Genomic DNA, 12044 nt, shown 5'->3' with positions numbered 1-12044 from the left:
GTTTACAACATAACAGGACGCGCGCCTAGTTGGACTCGTCGACGGTCCTGTCCAATATATGGAACAGATGTTCTACGAGTATCACCCGTTAATGGTTAAGGCATGATCCATGCAGACAGCCAGAATTGCAGAAGTAAAGTGCGCGGCAAATATTGACGAAGGATTTAATTAATTGCCCCACGTTGTGGGCCCGCCGCGCAACAGTCGATACGAAGCGACGATTGCTCGGCCATATCGTGGCTTTTGCCACGGTAGTACATAGCATAGTAGGCATCCTTAAATGAAATGATGATTGCGACGTGATACCAGGATTTAACAAAGATCATAAATCAGGTATCGTGAAGTGGGACAAGTTAGAGTCTAGTTAGACTTTGTCATACGTTGTAATACTAATATACCCGCCGCGCACGAGTGCGCGGCTCCCCCTGTATCGTAAGAACCGTAGTGAAACGACCGTGGGGGTCACAACGTGATACAAGTTCAAAGTTAGACTAATTATAGTGCAATATTGCTTCTAACAGTATAATAGTAACAGCTTAACATATCTTAAGTTCTGCGCAGTAACGTAAAGTCATTGATTTATATAAAGCCGTGGCCGTCCTATGTTTTGTTTATTTGTTAATTTTCGGTCAGGGAATGATTTGTGAATGGGGACTGGACTGCAGAAGTATACAACGTGTATCACTATCAAGTATATAGTGTATAGGCATAGCCATTATATACTGGTTTACGAATGTGTGATATCACACCATCAGCTCGAGAGCCTCGAGGAAACTTCCGCCATGGCAAACATACTATGTTTTTGTGCCCAGATTCACTTATAATTTGAGTGGTAGGACCACAAATCTTATCATATTAGACGCCACAGACTGACGACTGTATCGTTCAAAGTTTTACACAAATAGCTGTAACTCATTAAACTGTAAAAGTTAACTCTAAGAATCGAATAAATAGACGCAATTTTGAATTGAATTTCATCTTACCTAACAGAGTTATTTTGATTGAATGTAAATTATTTGTCAACTGATGTCTAATCCAGTAATCATAATGTACCTAACAACAGTGGAACAGTTCCCAAAAATGTTCTGTCTAGAAGAAAAGGTGGCTGACATCAGCTTAACAAATATTTCATCGGTCAGAATCAGTACAATTAAAATAAATACTCTGCGTGACTGGGTGATCATGTAATGGTAAAAAACAGAATCATCGAAAAATCAAAACCTAACCAAATGTATTCACCATGGAGGGCCATGTATCATGATCACGGAGGGCCATGAGATGGGTTGTCTAGCTCAACAGCAAGGGTCAGGGGTTTAACCGCAATACATGGGTTTAACTGCAATACTTAATCGGGGGACTTTGTCTCATCTCCTTGAAAAGCCTGCCAACTACCTATCCTATCAATTAGGTTTGAGAACAAACTAGCTAGAACAAACTAGCTCACTTAGTATTTATCGAAGGTCACATGTTGTTCCTAGAGCAACGATTCCTTACGGTTTAACAGGTCAGGCATACATACCAGCCCCGGCAAGGTTCATAACTCAACAAAACCCCTTTCTAACAAGATGATATAAACTCTTATCATGATTCATACTTCTATATCAAAATAGTTAATAAATTAAGTCCATTGTTCGACAATCACGTTTCTTTTATTACTTCTGTTCCACTCTCAACTGGTACCATGGGGTAATCGAACAGGAATGTAGCGACCGTGGGAGCGTTCCGAAGGGCGAAAACCTTCATCCGATCGAAACAAGCGGAGAAAGAGTCGAGAGCCGGCCGCACATCAATCTCCACTGAGTCCTCTCCGGTTTCTAGTTGGTCTATACCGGTATCGTAGTAGTCTAGAATGTATCGCACCTAAGTGAGGAATAGGTCAGAAGCCAATCCCAACATTGTGGTAATAACTTGAACATATTGTTAGGACTTCAACAAAAAGACAAAAGCAGATGGTCATTCCTAGGTCGCCCAACTTACATCAGTACCACATCGGTCCACCACCCAATCGTGACGGTCAAAAGGAGCGTCGTATCCGAGCCAAGTCCTAAATCTCGCTCGAGGTGATAAATCTTTCGGCTTTCCAGCGAACTTAGTCAATTGGGGGTCTTTACATTCTTCGTTATGGAACGTTTCCCACAGAAGAATCTGAAAAAGTAACCAAATTTTAGGCTAATTTTAACATTAATTCTATCAGGAATCGTTAAAATCAAAACAAGGGGGAAAAATAAAATTCCATAAAATCTTTATTTTCTGGAGCAACGTACCTCATGCCAGGCCTTCTCATTGTTAAAATTGTGAATCTTGATTATCTCAGTCACTGTTTCCGGTACAACTTCTTCAGGCTCTTCTCTCCAGTTCCAACCTTTCCTGGTCATGGCATTCCAGAACATTTGTTCGCTAGGATACACCCAGTTCTTATCTGAAAGATGGGTCGAAACTTTAGCGATACAACCCCCAAAACGTAACTAATTAACAAAATTGAATAAAGGTATTGTTTTTTTCTGTGTACTTTATCAAGACTTAATCATCAAGAAAAACCACCGAAAAATCTCTGAACGATGTTTTCCTACGTAAACTAGAAGTGATCAGTGTAAGCGCAAACTAACCTGTACCAGTACGAGGAATTGAACTAGTTTCTCTGCCCGTATTTAGAGGAAAAGGCTGATCATGTGCTGCTCGCTGATTAGGGGGCGGCATCATGTTGTCCGGCATTAACTTGTCCGGGTCGGTCGCGGCTGTGTTGTGCATGGGGCACTCTGATGGTATACTTGGGCTTGGCTCCCCTGCTGCGCTCGGACATTCGCTCATTAGAGAGCTCATGGCTTTCTGGGCTGAGATGTACTGAAATGTAGCTAATTATTGTCTGTGTTCATTGGTAGAGTGTAGTAAAAATAGCCAGAGCCAGTTGGTTTTAAGATCCTTGTCGACCGCACAGTCAAACAATTCTAAAGGCAAAAGTTAGACGGCAGAAAATTCACCGGGTGTAATCTTAAAGCCTGAAGATCTTACCTACGATATAATATGTTATTTAATTCTAGTATATTCACATTCACTGATGACGAGCACGAATAGCACGGAAAAGGTAAACAAAGGCCTAGAATAATGTTTTTATCCGATTATCATTATTATTAAATAAGATATACACGGAGACTTCCAAGATCCAATAAGAGACAAATTTTAAAACTAATAAGAGAGCTCATCTTTATCCATGTATGAAGTAGGACGTGAATTCTAATTTCGAATCAACATTTCCAGATTTGTAGTTGAACTTCAACTCAAGCCTGTTGATTGTCCCTTAATTAACAGTTTTATCTTAATCAGCAAGTATAGAAATACCTGAGCAGTAGTGATTTTCTGAGGAACATGAGGTGTTTGATCCACGTTTACATCAGACTCGGAACTGACATTCTCTTCACTGAGAACAACAGGATTCTCCAACTCACAGGGAGCAACAGGGTTCGCCTCTTCAACAGGGGTCTCCTCCTCGAATGACTGTTTTGCAGCAGCAAGCTGGGTGTGATCTATTGGACATTTGCCAGCAGCAGCTGGAGGAGCAGGAGGTTGTTGGAATTTTGTGTGATCTATAGGACATTGTCCTTGCAAGCCCTCCGCTTTTACAGCCTCTACTATTGACGGCGTCATCAACGCTAAAGTGTAAATAATGGTCAGAGAATAGTCTTAATAGATTTTTGAAGACATTTTTGTGAAACAATATCAAAATTATAACAGCAATATCATGCACAATGTATTTATACAAAACAACTTCTCAACAAAATAACATCTTAAGTGAGGTTGTTGTTTAAGGAGGTACAAAGACAAACAATGAGAAAATGATACACACAAATGTAATAAGTAAACAAATATATATTATATACTCAACTTGTTTATTACGATACAATTTACATATTGGTCATTAAATATTGTCACAGTCAGTATTTATCGTTCAGCGACATGATTCCCATAACTGGTATAAAATATTTACAATTTGATAGATATAAAATTACTCTTCATATACATTATACAATTTGGTGATAAAATGATATTGTTTACTTCTGACAGTGTGTCCCAAAAATGGCAACCAAGTTGTTTTTGTAACTTCCGCAGGTTATACGGCATACCCTATACTATACGGCATACCCTATAGCCCCTGCAGATAATAAATTGCGTTCTCAAACCTTCCTAGAGTTATTAACACTTATTACTATTTACTTGGTTGCCTTTTTTGGGACAGCCTGTTATAAAAATGACAGTTATCAAAAATGTGTCCTCGAGTTAGACTGGCGGTTGGACTGCTAACTTAGATACAGCCTATGTAAAGCAATGTCACAATATTAATTGAAAGTGTCAACTGTAAGTGCGTTAGGTTGACTGAGTAAATGCGAGGTTGATAGATTGTCCAGGTTCAATGTTGACTACTTGAGTATGTTGAGTTTGTGAGTTAGATACGCAGTATGATCCCGCTGGAAGGTTCACGGCCACGCCCTTCTTTTGCGACACATGACCTGATTCACGAGGGTTGCCATGGAAACGCGCGCAATGCTGCTCCTCAAGCTTACTGTTGGGGTTGCACACGTGGTGAACTCGTTTACAGTAGCGTGTAGAGTTGTTCAGAAGAGAAGCTAACGAGTCAAACGCCTCGTTAACTGACAGAGGTGTTTGGGGTTCCTGAAGTTATACATTTACAATTTAAGCGGGCTTGCTACAAAAGTAACCGGGAAAGAAATGCGCAGCCAGTTCTTTTTACTTCCTGAACAAAGGCCACGACATATTTCTAAAATTTACTTTACACAAGCCTACAATAAGTACTAAGTAGCACGTGATAATTTTTAAAACTTACATTATTGGGAGGCTGAGAAAGAGGTTTGGGCCACTCTACAGCCCTGTCTTTGGCTCTTTCTAACACATCTTGTCCTGTTGTGAGAGCACGGCACATTGTACATGTAGTCCATTCTTCGGCCATTGCTGAGTAAGTTTTCAGTAATTAGGGTATTAATATTGTATTTGATTACTGGTTAAATAGTTACTTCTTGAAAATTGAAAAGTTTCACAAATTTCAATTGTATGGAAAAATGAGGAAATTTATTGATATACTATAAACATAGAAAGAATTAAACAAGAAAAGAAAAGAAGCTGACATTGAAGAAGATGAAATTGACAGTTTGTTATTTACCAAACATTAATACTATGTTTAAATGAATAAATTTATTGAAATGAAAAACAACAGTCTCCGGACTTTCGAATCAGTTATATTAATAATCAAGCAATTTGTATAGCTTGAAATGGATCATGTAATTGGACAGCCAGTTCTTATGCAGTCAGTACTTTAATTCTGGTCTATTAACAGAATATGGTATTGAGTTCTGATACACAGATTAGTTTTTGCATTTAACAGTACGCTAACGTTGATAAAATCAATATTAAGAATAGAAAAAATATGTATTCAATTTAGTTTCAACATTAAAAAGTAATAGATAGCGATTAAACTAAAAACTGTGTCCCAATCAAGCAGTTTTGTAGTACTGCAAACATTCCTCAGGCATGACATACTGGTGAGCTCTTCTTTCGACTATTTCCAACATCAGCAACCTTGACTTGTCCTGAATTTTAAATCTTCAAAAAATATGTACCTCGAGGATGTTGATTAACGTTCATGAATGTGCGGTATTCACGAAATTGTTTCATGAAAGGTACACTTAAATATATTCCATTTCTTCTTATTTAAAACGAAAAAGCAGTTTTAGTGAAAATGTTCAAAAGCAGACTTACAGAAGTACTGTCGTGGATAATAATTCCTCTGATTTTATCGTACAAGCTCTCCAACTCTCGAGAAACCTGATCTGCAGGAATCTTGGCGGCTCCGGCTTGAGCCACGTGATATATATGGTCTTCAAACTTCTTACCGTATCTCACTAACACATGGTGAATTGCTTTGTAGACCTGAAATTAAACTGCAGTTTTACAACAGGAGGACAGGACGAAAATTAAGAAAATTGTTGGTATCTGAAAGCCAAATCCGAATAGAATTTAAAAAAGTATTAGTACAGTAGAATTTAGCTGAGATTAACCTGATCAGGAAAGCCAGGTTGAGTCAAGATTTGCAAACATTCCTTGAATACGACATCGGTTAACGATTTGATAGGTTGACCGTCATGTCTGGTGATGTGAAGAGCTACCTGTTTAAGAGAAACATATTAGATATTGTGGAGGATCTTGCTAACATTTTCTAAAACCAACACTCTTATCCACTCCAACAGTTGATTTTAGATTTCTTAAACACTTGCATCATTGCCAGGATCTTTCTCAATCATCCCCAACAATGTGTATCATCCTTATACCTCAAAAGAACTAGAAGGTAGAATTGTTATGGAACAATTGATGCAAATGACTAAATTAAAACTTCTAAACTATATTCAAACCTCGGCTAATACGACCGTGAAAGAAGCATAAGCTTCTCCTTGATCTTCTGACATTGTTATTGGATTTTCGGGCTTTAATCTGAGCATTTCTTGATTCATCGCCCGCAAAGTGGCCGCCACCAACTGAAAGAGGGTTATTATTATTGCCAGTTTGCAACCGTTGTCTATTGTACACCGCAAGCAGAAATCATGTGTAGAAACCATATTATACACCTGATGTAAGATGATAGACTGATAACAGCCGCACTAACAAAATGTAAATAGCTAGCTAGTAGCTATCTACCTGTTGCCTATCTAACAAAATGTGCATTATCAAGAAGTGCATTATTACGAGATGATTGCAACTTTACAGATCCTAAAACCATGCAATTAAACTGTGCTGAGCTTTGCTATTATAATATTAAAGGTTTATTTTGAACAGTTGGCCGTTGGGTCCCACTGAGCTGTGGGGATATTATAAATCAAGAGGCTTGTATATAATGAACATATTATGACGATTATTATGTCGGCACATAAGGTAAACTTGTTATTATCTCCGCAATTGTAAATTGTGCGACGATCACCTTGCATCGTTAGCGGTGCATGTAGATTGTAGCTGGCTACGATACAAAATCTTACTTGCATAATGCATATCGTAGCGGCTTTAAAATTGATTGAATCGAACGAATTATATTAACGAACAAACGAATAATAATTCGGCCGCGCGCTAACTGAACAAAGAAAAACAGTCAACGCGCGTTCCAAACATATTTTTATGTAGAACCTTTCCAGACGTTTCTAGCACGCCTGGGCCCTGGAAATTAACTGTGATATACTGTATAACAAACAGGAATCCCCGTTCAGGAAGATTTCATTGTTATATTTACATTAAAGTTGATAAAAATCCAAATACCAGACAAACCTCTTTTGACGTTGGCATTGACTTATCAGCCTGTATAGTAGAAATAAGCTGAACAAACTCTTGTGACAAGGATAAGTTTCCGTAAATATCCTGAATACACTTTTCAACCCAGATTTTTGAGTTCTCCTGAGCACCCAAACAGTTTTTAATCACTTCAATGCAGTCCCTGTAACAGTCTAACTGATTTCGTCTCTTAGGATTCCTCAACAAGTTCAAACAAGAAGTAGCTATATCATGTGGAGTCTGAAGAGCAGGAGTAGTATCTGCTGGGAGTGGTTCTGTAACGAAGTGTGGTTCTGTAGTAGGAGCAGTGGGTGTTAGCAGAACTGGGGGTGGGGGGCTAGCCACTGGGGACTGAGAGTTGATTGTGCTGGGACTGTCTCCTGGAGGTCGGGTACCCCTGATACCTCTAGCTCGTCCTCTTCCTACAGCTGCTGCCATCTGCCCTAATATTGTTAACAAACATGAGCGGTTGGGAAGGTTAAGTAATTTTAGTGATTATTTCAGTGATTTGGAATCAGTCCACGTAATATGAGAATATCACAAATTATCGGTTTGTCTCTAACTTTCACTGTCATTTATCAATTAAATCGAGCATAACCCCATCACGCTATGGATTATAGGAAATTGGACGCAGAATCGCACAGCTTGATATTAACTTGTATGCTTTTTATTCGGCTCCGAGATACAATAGTTGTAGTTTCAATATGAGTGCCAATCCTTGCTCATTTTTAAACGGTTAAAGCAAACAGTAAATTAATAATTCAAAAACCCGAAAATAAATCGTTGAATAGCTAAATACAAATACAAATTACAAAATATACACATCTAAATCATTGGAAGCAGTAACAGTGAATATTATAATATAGAGTGGTAATCAAAACCAACTACGTCAAGCAAAATAATAAAACCATGAACACTTCAGTTATGTATCATTTGCATTGCTCAAGTTATTTCTCGTAGAACTTAAAAGTTCAAATAAGATGTACCACGGAAGATGTCTACTGAAACTGGCAGAATCTGATCAGAAAAAACGATTAAAAATATAACTTGAAAGTTGTTTTAACGAATTCTCATATCTTAATTCTAGATTCTACAAGCCTACAAGAGTACCAAACACAATATGAAACTCGTTATCAAAATGTTTCCGAACGAAGCCAGAAATACATATCATCCCATATCTAAAGTAACATATTATGTTATTTGTAATTTGAGTAATGTTACAAAATTAAACAACAGCTGCAATATTATTACATTAAGTCAAGTCTTAAACCAGCGTGGCCACACTCGGCATAATTAATTAATTAATTACTTATTCATAATTAATTACTCTGCTTGATCTAATTCAGGGAACTCAGTCTGCACTCTCATTTCTTGCCGATAGGTTCTGGGTATTCGATACGTTCTGGACATTCGATTTCTTGAGATTGTGGAAATTAGGCAAGACTTTAGCCAGAAACTCCAACTGTTGTGTTTGAGGCTGAAATATATCAGAAGTTGTAACATTTTATTTTGGAGTGTCTAAAACTTGGCAGACTGCAAAAAGATTATTATGGCGAAAGTTTACCATAAATTTATGGAAACGGATCGTATGGTTAACTGCATCACTTTGAGATTTATAAGCTCAAGTTCGAACACGATATCCTTCATCCCTGACTAAAATTAACCATTAATCATCAGACACATTATGTGTCCGACGATTAATGGTTTGTGTTACACAAACCATTGGTTTATCTTGCTGCTTTCTGCGTTGGTTGCCGGGCCCGTACACCACAGTCATGTTATCAAGGTGATCCTCTTTATCTAACACGCAGAAAACGGACACAACACAGCCGTCACCAACCGTCATGTCTCTTCCTAACTGAGACAGATAAGCAGTTATAACGTGGAACATGATATCATTAAAAGTCACTTAAATGATTCAAAATCCTTTATTTGGATGAATATCCTTTATTTATATGAAAATCCTTTATTTGAACAAAAACAAAAATACGGTCAAAAATACGGTCAAACGACTGTATGACTATTTAATACTGTCGACACTGCTATTATATAACAAATAATTTGAGCTAGCCTGATAGTATTCAGAAGGTATTAATGTAATGTACTGTGAGCTGGTCCCAAGTCCAGACGCCATCATTTAATTTTCATTACAATAAACCTGTCTAGTCATTCATTACTGATTATGGAGCGATCTGAAATATAATAGAAACTAACCTTGCATTTGCTCTCAAAGACATTATTGCTGCCTATCTTCAACGACTCGACATGGGTGCCCACTTCGAACACGTTGTAACTCCCAATGCACAGAGTCTCGCCCTCCTGTTTACCACATACGTAGTTTGTTTGAACCTGAGTAGGAGAAGTAGGGTAACATCCACTGCAACAAAGTTACTGGATAAAAATGTTTTACAGATTTGAATTTAACTTTACTCTTTAAATGTACTGTCGGGAATATCTGATGTGAAGACTGAAGAAACTACAGTTTATCAATAAGTTCAGTGAATTAAAAACAGAGCTGTTCTAGTATAGTAATTTAATTGCACTACTGATGGATCATTTTCTTGTTAACCCAGGACCAACTCATTACCGGAATGAACAAAAATTTAAACGAGTAAAATAAGGTCTAAAAAGGGAAAAGTACCTGGAGGGAACGAAGAGGAGCATTCCTACCTCCCCGAGTTTGGGGAGGTCGTGTTTCTGTCTCCTTCAGGAACTTAGCCAGGTCCTCGTCAGACATATCACCTCTGAAGTACAATAAGCTTAAATGGATATGTCGTGGAGATTCGGCTGATTTTTGGTAATTGCTAATATCGGTGTTAAAAGTATGCATTGATAGCATAAAATTTATAAAATATCATTTTTCCGCATTTTTTCACATAATCTTTTAAGTTTGACTTGCCTGTTGATAATCACGGTCTGTTCCTCAATCAAGCAACCCTCCCCGATAACAATGGGACCACCGTAAGCAAATATCCTGACTTTAGGGTGAATGATAGTGCTGTTACCTATAGTCACGTCACCTCTCAAATCCGCCTCTGCGCACACCACTGACCCCTTCGCAATTCTCAGACTGAGGATTTTTTAATGTTTTTAAAAGAATCTGTTTTCCAGAATACAATCTATTGTTCAGTATATTTGTGTTGATTTTGTTGCTATATCTGTTTTGTAATTATTTGGTGAACTGTGTATAATTATTAACCATAAAATCGGTAACAATATTTCAAGCGATGTAAAATCCCCTTACCTATCGTTGTTCATGACAGCTGATGTTATCAAGAATCCAGGTTGCCTTAGCCTAAAAGTTTGTAATTACAATAGACTATAAACCAAGAATAATTCAATACGTATCTGGAATTAGAATTGGCATGATTATACTGGTGTGTATAAACAAATATGGGTAAACTTTCTACAAGCATTTACCAGTATTGAAACGTGACATTCTAATATTATGTGATAAGTCAATGCTGCAAGCTCTAAGATTATTCGCCTGTCACATGTCAAGACAATTTCCAATTTATCTCATATTATGGTATTAATAGCTACATGCAGCTCACATAAAATGTGAGATTGTGACATGTCTACTATTTCATGACCTATTGTCAAAACAGTATCTATGATTTTAGTGCTTTCGGTGAGGATGTGCTGTAAGCACCCTTAAGGGGGCCGGGGGGGTCTTCATCAAAATTCTCTCGAAATCGAGTTTATTGTTGTTTCTGATAGAAGGGAGTGATATCTATCAGCTGCTTAAACTCAACTATTAACTCGATTTTAAACAACTATAATTATAAACTCGATTTCGAGAGAATTTTATGAAGACCCCCCCCCCCCCGGCCCCATTGATGTTAGTAAAACACTATGACTGCAACATAATTTGATAATTCAATGTGCTATGCAAATGAAGAATTAAAATATGATAAAATGATAACATTGGTGTAATCTATTATAAAATTAATTGGTTAAGACAATGGTTAAAAATTTAAATGGTGCCATATTTACCACCATATGAAATATCGATTCAAGTTAGTTAATATTATAGGAATATAAATAAACATTTTAATCTTAATTGTACATAAAATGCTTTTAAATGTATCATTACTTTAATGAGATTTAAAAATGTAATTAAAAAGCCATAAAAAACCTAAAAACTCACAAGGCGTTAAACCAACAAAAACGAGTTTAATATTCTATGATAGATGGCCTCCTCGAATCTCGATTGAAAAACAATAAAAAACAATTCTAAAAACTCTTTATTGCAAATAGTTAAGTAGGATTAGTGTTAAACAACAAATGTTTGGAATAATTGAAAATTTGTTTTGAAATTTAAACAATTTAAAAAATAAACATAAAATAAATTAAGTGCTCTGAATCTTGGCAAAAATTTGTAAGTAGAGTTCTCAGCGCATCTAATCTAGAACAATTACTTCTGCTCTTTTTGGATTGACTTTGTTTTGATCCTGCTGGTTTAAAGCAATTCTTTTTCCAGAAACTAACTCCAGTAATCTCTCGTACTCTTCTTTGTCTCTTCTTAATGCAGCAACTTTACCCCATCATAACTTTGTTTTGTCTTCACAATATCTACAACGGCAGATGAGCCTCGCTCAGCAGGAGTTAAGTTCATGGAACAGCCCCTGTCATTTCTATGCTTACGTGACCAATTATATGCATGATTAAGGTCGTTGAAATTTCTGTAAGTGAAGGTGTGAGCAGGCCCTCTGAGAAATTGC

At 37.1% G+C, this 12044-nt stretch overlaps 3 protein-coding genes across 3 annotated transcripts; all 3 read right to left on the bottom strand.

Moving 5' to 3' along the window:
- Nucleotides 1-960: 960 nt before the first annotated feature.
- Nucleotides 961-3646, bottom strand: LOC134826384 (holocytochrome c-type synthase-like). The gene is made up of 5 exons (XM_063838729.1): nucleotides 3337-3646; nucleotides 2607-2841; nucleotides 2265-2419; nucleotides 1978-2145; nucleotides 961-1860 (listed from the first exon to the last, which is right to left on the bottom strand). Exons 1-5 carry the CDS (start codon nucleotides 3640-3642, stop codon nucleotides 1639-1641), a joined length of 1086 nt encoding a protein of 361 aa, XP_063694799.1. The 5' UTR covers nucleotides 3643-3646; the 3' UTR covers nucleotides 961-1638.
- A 1475-nt stretch (nucleotides 3647-5121) lies between these two features.
- LOC134826385 (uncharacterized) lies at nucleotides 5122-7783 on the bottom strand. Its single transcript, XM_063838730.1, has 5 exons — nucleotides 7318-7783; nucleotides 6417-6539; nucleotides 6066-6173; nucleotides 5767-5937; nucleotides 5122-5597 (listed from the first exon to the last, which is right to left on the bottom strand). The coding sequence occupies exons 1-5, from the start codon at nucleotides 7756-7758 to the stop codon at nucleotides 5502-5504; spliced, it is 939 nt and encodes a 312-aa protein (XP_063694800.1). The 5' UTR covers nucleotides 7759-7783; the 3' UTR covers nucleotides 5122-5501.
- Nucleotides 7784-8073: 290 nt separating this feature from the next.
- Nucleotides 8074-10626, bottom strand: LOC134826388 (dynactin subunit 6-like). The gene is made up of 6 exons (XM_063838732.1): nucleotides 10565-10626; nucleotides 10220-10390; nucleotides 9962-10064; nucleotides 9535-9669; nucleotides 9041-9178; nucleotides 8074-8797 (listed from the first exon to the last, which is right to left on the bottom strand). The coding sequence occupies exons 1-6, from the start codon at nucleotides 10576-10578 to the stop codon at nucleotides 8672-8674; spliced, it is 687 nt and encodes a 228-aa protein (XP_063694802.1). The 5' UTR covers nucleotides 10579-10626; the 3' UTR covers nucleotides 8074-8671.
- Nucleotides 10627-12044: the final 1418 nt, after the last annotated feature.

The sequence above is a fragment of the Bolinopsis microptera genome, chromosome 2 (assembly GCF_026151205.1).
Source record: "Bolinopsis microptera isolate Bmic1 chromosome 2, MBARI_Bmic_1.0, whole genome shotgun sequence".
In the NCBI taxonomy this organism is placed as follows: Eukaryota; Metazoa; Ctenophora; class Tentaculata; order Lobata; family Bolinopsidae; genus Bolinopsis; species Bolinopsis microptera.
Note: the sequence above shows the minus strand (reverse complement) of the source record. Positions and strands in the feature narration are given on the sequence as shown.

Excerpts from the sequence above, each read along its gene's own strand:
- LOC134826384 (XM_063838729.1), bottom strand. The coding sequence starts at position 3,642 with ATGACGCCGTCAATAGTAGAGGCTGTAAAAGCGGAGGGCTTGCAAGGA. Across the intron at positions 2,420-2,606 it reads AATTCCTCGTACTGGTACAG|ATAAGAACTGGGTGTATCCT; the intron begins GTTAGTTTGCGC and ends CCCATCTTTCAG. Across the intron at positions 1,861-1,977 it reads TGGACCGATGTGGTACTGAT|GTGCGATACATTCTAGACTA; the intron begins GTAAGTTGGGCG and ends TTCCTCACTTAG.
- LOC134826385 (XM_063838730.1), bottom strand. The coding sequence starts at position 7,758 with ATGGCAGCAGCTGTAGGAAGAGGACGAGCTAGAGGTATCAGGGGTACC. Across the intron at positions 6,174-6,416 it reads TCACGGTCGTATTAGCCGAG|GTAGCTCTTCACATCACCAG; the intron begins GTTTGAATATAG and ends TCTCTTAAACAG. Across the intron at positions 5,938-6,065 it reads AACCTGGCTTTCCTGATCAG|GTCTACAAAGCAATTCACCA; the intron begins GTTAATCTCAGC and ends GTTTAATTTCAG.
- LOC134826388 (XM_063838732.1), bottom strand. Across the intron at positions 10,065-10,219 it reads CAGACCGTGATTATCAACAG|AGGTGATATGTCTGACGAGG; the intron begins GCAAGTCAAACT and ends ATTGTACTTCAG. Across the intron at positions 9,179-9,534 it reads TCTTTGAGAGCAAATGCAAG|TTAGGAAGAGACATGACGGT; the intron begins GTTAGTTTCTAT and ends TATCTGTCTCAG.